Here is a 6,641-nt window from a genome sequence, read left to right as displayed (position 1 = left end):
CTGGCCTGAGAACGCCTCAGCATTCCCCCGGAGGAGCTGGAGGAAGTGTCTGGAGAGAGGGAAGGCTGGGCATCTTTGCTTAGACTGCTGCCCCCGCGACCCGGTCCCGGATGAGCGGAGGAAAATGGATGGATGGATGGATGTATTATAGATCAGTGATAATATTACTTCCCACAGTACCAAAGGCATTATGTTTGTGAGTTGTCTGTACGTACATCTGTCCATCCATATCTGTCCAGCTCATTCTTGTGGACATGAAATGTCAGGAAGGTATTTCTTCAAATTAGGCAGAAGTATCCAATTGGACTCAAGGATGAACTGATCAAGGGTTAAAGGTCAAGGTCAGTGACTTCATATTTAGCGCATGCCCGTGAATCTGACTGGTTGGCAGAGGCATACAACTGAAAAACTGTAATTCTAGTTTATTCATGATATGATTTTGTGTGTCTGAAATGCAACATACAGTAATGCCTGATAATGATTTTTATGTCAGATAAGACGTCTGAATTTAACTTGTTAGTATGAAAGCATTTTTTGTATGGATTCAGTATATGTGAAGATAACTGTCAGAGAAAAACACAAATTAAGAATGTGAAAGACAAAATATGAGCAGTATAAAGAAAAGGACCGGACCTATAGCATCACACCTCCTATGACACCAGTGTGTCTCAATGTATTACTGTTAACCGATGAGCAGTTAAGAGTCCACCTACCTGTTATGACCCTCTGGGCCTCATATGGTTCCATGTAACCGTTGTTCTCACAGGGAACAGGTCCTAGATCTGGTTCTGGTCGGTGGTCTGAGCGAGCATCAAATGGGTCAGAGTAATCTGTGTCCCCTGCCAGCGGAGCAGACGGCACCACCTGAAGGACAAAAAACACACTTACCCATAAGGAAAAGTGACTCTTGGTACAGAATGGAGGAACAATGTCCCAACCCTTTTGACTTTGTACAGGAATTTAAAAAATAACTTAAATATTTGTTTGTCTTTCAGGCACAGTAACAATCACAGGCTATAATGACTTTCATCCAGCATATCAGCATTTTGTAAAAGCTCAGTCTTTTAAATGAAACAAGTGTTTCTCCTATTTTTTTTAAATACTCCCCCCCTTGTATTTTAGTCTTACACATTCCTTTACTTTGGGTGTTGTGATTTTGGCAGTCATTGTTGTTGCTACTAGATACCTGAATTTCCCTCAGGATCAATAAAGTATCTATTTATCTAACAGTATCTCAGGAGATAAATCTTAAAAGTCTTTGGTCTGAAGCACAGAGTGTTCTGCACAGACAATAGCTCATCAAGAGCCAAGACAGATGACTCAGTGCTACCTTTCAACAAACAATCACATCCTCACTGAGCTGTGTGTCAAATATGTTTGGTTACAAACAAAACGCTTCAGAGTATCAACAGACTAATGTGTATCTTTATTGTGCAAGAACACAATACCACACCGAATGCTATTTAAAACCCAGACAATATAGTTCCACTTTGAAACCTTGAAGAAAAAGCAATATTGTACCTTAGTTGCCACATTTATGGAAAATGTTAAAGAGCAAGAAGCCATGCAGTCAGTTTTTTGTATGTAGGAAGAGAGGACAGAGAGTAAAGCAGGAGCTGGTTGGTCAGCCTGGAGCATTTGTTCTATTATGCAAGCACAGGAGGAAAACTGTGGTCAGCTGGCACAATGACAGCTACAAAGGCAACCATATGGTCTCATACTCACACATACAAATACACACATGTGCACACACCTACCAACACGTACACTCTTTGACAAAGGTTCTTGGGCCTTTTCGCTCTCCCTCTCTGACAATGAAATCACTCTAGCGAGCGCCCTAAATTCCAGCTCAACACACACACACGCCCTTGCAAAATTATAGCCTAATCCCATGATGATTCCGTAACAGGTTATCTATTGATGCACAGGAATCTGCAATGTTAATGAGAGTGAGGATGTTCCCACAAACCCTGGGAAATTAATGAGAGCAGGAGAAGAGCAGGGTACAGAGGGGAGCTATCGACCTCAGTTAAGACTATTACTTCAATCCACTTGAGGACTTTCACACTTGTAGCATTTTCCATGAGGAGAGGAATGGATTTAACTCCAGCTTTGAAAACCCTGAAATACTCCTTAACCTACTCAGCATATGTGAACTGAATTAATGCACAGACCATATCCTGGTAAAACCTTTACTTTTGCTCCAGTCACTCTCTGAACAAGTATTTGCCTTTTTTCTTTGCAGTGGTTCTCTGTTCTCCACAGCACAACATGCTGAGTACATAGGCAGCACCAAAACATAAATTATACCCCACTGCGGCCCTTGACACATCAGCATGCTGTGTGCTGTATATTGCCCCCAACATGTGCTCATGCAGGAGTCTCTCTCAGCTTGGAAAACCAAACCATATCTATTATTTATGAAAGAACATAAACTCAGGGGACTGTGAACATCTCCAATACAATGGTCCACACCATCAGTAATTCTTTTCTTCAGCTAGAGTAGCTAATGTACATGGGATGTAATGTGATTTATGTAAATGATGTCTATTTGTGACAAACATTGCCAGTCACTTGCTTATGTAGTCTGAACAATAAAGCTGCCACTGTAATGGAAAAGGAATGAGGGAGAGAAGTGGGACAGTGTTTTTGTTCACTTGCCTTCCCTTCATCCCATCTCATTCTACATCACAAGACAGGAGCCACATAAAAATATCAGTTTGTCATCACCTGCTTGATTTGTACATCTACAAAAACAAGACGTGAAGCAGAGGCTCTTACAGGCTCTTGCTGGTCCTCTAAAGAGACAGCACTGAGGAGGATCTTGGTGCGCCCCAGCTCTTGGGAGTCCACTTTGATCAGTCTGTGTTTAGGAGACTTCATGTCCACACTAGAGGACTTCATGGGAGAACCATACACAGGTGTAGCAGGATCAGAAGTCCCAGATTCACCCCTGATCCTAGTCTCAGAGTCCTCATAAGGATCCTCAAAGTCCATGTCCCTCTGAAGCCGATATGCTTTGAGGATCTCGCTCTCTGTATAGTCTGGTGTGGGCGGCTGTGGAGGCACCTTCCTGCTGCCAAAGCTCAGATAGTCTTTCAGCCACTTAGCCATCACGGCTCTCTTCCCAAATGTACTGGTGTGTGATGGAGAGCGCAGGAGACTGCAGGGGGCACACAGAGACAAACACTGGGGTTATCGTTTGACCTTATTTCAGATTACATTATGTGACTGTGTTTTTCTGATTGTGAAATCACGACTGGAAGATTAAAAATCTATTCTTTTGCTATTTTAAAAATAACATTAATCCACAGGTCCCGGTCCTCTCATAATATTTGTGCTGTAAAACTTTGTCCTGGTCACAGACACCCAGTCAGTGTGCGTTTACACGTGCTCAAGTGAAATTAAACAGCACCGACGGCTTGGCTTTATCCACTCCTTTTGTTTTACGCAGGGAGCAATAACGTCTGGCATCTGGACTTTGCCCAAAGGCTGCAATTACATTTCACACCCCTGCAATCAAGTCTGACGTTACTGCGCTGATAAAAAAAGGAAAGACACAGACTCGAAGAGGATATTAAAAAGTAAAATGTATCAAAGAAATCGAAGTTGGATTCAATTCAAGCATCTTATTTCATTTTTGTAATTTCAACAATATAAAACCCAATAAGCCGATAATTAAAGCAGATTGCTATGTAAACCATGAAAAGTAAGCCATTTTTCTTAAACTTTTTACCAAACCACTGGATTTAAATACCTCACTTACCAAGCCTAATCAGTCCTTCAGCCACTTTGGATGCTTCATTCCGCGTCTCTTCATGTCAATGGAAATAAAACAGCACAGAAAAGCGACAAAACCTTCGGAAGCTTGCGCTTTTAATTCCACGACAGGACAAGTAAAAAGAAAAACAGTCGCTTTCTAGAAACAAAAGAAGAGCACCGAGGTCCAAGGGGGTTCTTGTAGCGATCTGACTGCAAACGTGCGAGTGAAGAGACTACAGCTCCGTCAGAAAGTCAGCCGAGCGATTAAAGGGGAGGTGCTTCGTTCCCAGTGGAATATCCTCCTATTCCCTCCACCGTCAGTCGATTGTTCATTCATTTAAATATCTGCAGATCATACAGGCTGCAACAAGAGATAAACCCTCCATCAGAATCACAGTAGCTGTATGGGGAAAACATGTGCTCCAAAAATGTGCATTATTTATTCATATGACATCACTGGAGAATTTTATGTTTTGGCTTCAGTGAAGTTTTTTTTTTTTACCAGTGATTTAGTCTTTTCTCCATTTAACTGCAAAAAGACCTGAGGGTTGAACAAGTGTTTTCGGCTCCCCCTTAGGGGGGTTTGGTGGTAGAGGACAATCTCATCGTTCTTTGGACAGTATAACAGTTACATTGTTGTGAAGTTTATAAGCAGTGTATAGTATAGACACAAAAGCCCTCCTAATCACATAGACAAGATGACAGAAACACCCAGGCCAGGTTTGTTTGACCCTTTTTTCTCTCTTTGAGTGTGTTTCATCCTCTCACAGATGTCCCATTATCCAAAGTCCTGGCTATAGCAAATTGGACTGTGTGCTCAGGCAGTGGGTAAGGTCCATCTAAGTCTGTTCAAAGACTGTAAATAGGTCTTTACGACACTCATGAGCTGACTTTCTCTCAGAGGTGGGAGACTCGATGAGGTCACCGTGCTATAATCTACCCCCACTCCCATCACTACAACCATCAACACTATCCCAAGAAGGTCTACCTATCTTTCCCCCTCCTGTCTGCTCCAGCATTCACCAAGCACTGGCTCCAGACCCACTAGAGGCTCGAGGAGTCCCACAGTGTTTTTGTGAGAAATCTGAAGTCACTAAGCATGTGTGACTGTACTGGATCTTTCAGGTCTGTCATCCAATTTAAATCCATTATAATAAAGAAGAAGGCAGAATCAATTTCATGACATCAGCCTAGCAAACACATTTCTGTGATAGAAAGCCCCTGGACTCCTCAGTCTGTTTAATGTGTCCTTCGCACTATATTAGTCCCCCAAGATGATGTTTTTCAAGAAGAGAATGAGACTGATGGAATAGAAAATTCTCATAAGAACAAGACCGGTAATTATTAGGTGGGGCCACAATCAGTATGTCATGCTAACGGTCTTCTCTGCTGGGAATGAGATCTATTCATTCAATAAGTTGATATACATCTTGTAGGCACAACATATTGACTTTGATACTACAAAATATTTTGTTTGCAAATGTTTTCACAAGACAAAAAATGCCTTTATACTCCTCCTTCCCTTCGTTTCTACCTTTGCATTTTGTCTCGTGTCATCTTTAAACGTGTCTGTAATCTTCCCTTTCTTTTCTCTGCCCCTCCCCTTTTTTCATCTGCACAATCCATCCAGTCCAACACTTCCTCTAACCCCCCTTTAAGCCAGTAGAATATTGAGCATACATTGATTTTTTCCCATTCAGGCCATGGTGAGAGCCAGAACTATATAGAAAAAAACATTGTAACTGAATAAAAGATGGGAAATTAGAGCTGTCAGGCTCAGCATGAGGAAGACACATGTTGGGCACAGGGAAAGGACGGGAAAAATGAAATCAGAAATCTGGGTTTCTCCTAGTGAGATAATCACAAATACAGGCAGATATGCCGACAGGTATAAAGTCATTGTGTTTTTGCATGCAACAAAAAATTGTTGCGCAGGAGCCAACGATTTAATTGAATCAAACAGAAACAACAAGGTGCTGTGGAACAGTGCAGTAAATGAATAAGACTTCCTCATTATAAAGGGCTAAATATGGATGTGACATTTTCTCTGAACTTCACGCTTCACCCATGTTGCTCTTTTCCAGTTGAACAGCATTTATGAAATTAGAAAAGCACAGTGGTATTTCTCTAGTTGTTCAGTTTCTATAGACATTCATGTACAACCTGATCAAGATCAAAAAGATCATCTTTCAAAGCCATAAATATAGTCAGATGTCTTTGAGTTTAATTAACTAGAACATAGGCAATACAGACTTGCATAACTGATTTTCATAGTTTCATCTGCCTTGCATTTACTGCCCTCAGCTGGTGGCTCTTGAGTGCCACATGCGTTCATTAGAAGTAACAACAGTGGCAGGTCTCATTTAATTTTATAGTTTGTGAAAATAGCAAAAATCATTAACGACCAAAAATAGGACAATGGATATGGAAATTGATTAAAAACAAAGGTAGTGTATTAATGTTAGTGGATCAGTATATAAGCTCAGTACACCCAGAATAGAAGGGTAATATTTAGGGTAATCCTGGTTTTAGCAGAAATATTTTTCACTCATCTTACGTTTTATTGAGTGTATAAAACTGCGACCTTCCGGGTTCAACTTCTTCGGTGTTTCCATTGGTTAAAAATCGCTGGGACATTTCACTGATTGGCTAAAACATCCAAAATAAGGAAGCCCCCCCGCGTTGAATGACTTTACTAGAAGTGCTGAAGTCGAGTAAACTGACAGAATTACAAGTTGCAGAATGTAACTTAGTTTACAGCAACCTAAACACAAGATAACAGCACAGCTCTGGAAACGTACCTCCACGCTGTGCTCGTTGTACCGCGCACTCCAGAAATAACATACATCACCGCCAATCAAACTCTGTAGCGGCGTTTT

General features: G+C 41.3%; 1 protein-coding gene across 2 annotated transcripts in view; it reads right to left on the bottom strand.

Moving 5' to 3' along the window:
* shdb (Src homology 2 domain containing transforming protein D, b) overlaps positions 1–4,085 on the bottom strand; it is a 23,194-nt gene extending 19,109 nt beyond the window's left edge. The window contains exons 1-3 of one of the 2 annotated variants that reach the window (XM_020607022.1): positions 3,767–4,085; positions 2,782–3,163; positions 714–864 (exon numbers count right to left, since the gene is read on the bottom strand). In XM_020607022.1, the coding sequence (XP_020462678.1) occupies positions 714–864; positions 2,782–3,114 (484 nt within the window). In that variant the 5' untranslated portion in view covers positions 3,115–3,163; positions 3,767–4,085. The remainder of the gene's footprint in view (positions 1–713; positions 865–2,781; positions 3,164–3,766) is intronic. The other variant, XM_020607023.1, reaches the window with a different exon arrangement.
* Between the last annotated feature and the right edge of the window lie 2,556 nt (positions 4,086–6,641).

Source organism: Monopterus albus, unplaced genomic scaffold (genome assembly GCF_001952655.1).
Source record: "Monopterus albus unplaced genomic scaffold, M_albus_1.0 scaffold83.1, whole genome shotgun sequence".
Classification (NCBI taxonomy): Eukaryota; Metazoa; Chordata; class Actinopteri; order Synbranchiformes; family Synbranchidae; genus Monopterus; species Monopterus albus.
Note: the sequence above shows the minus strand (reverse complement) of the source record. Positions and strands in the feature narration are given on the sequence as shown.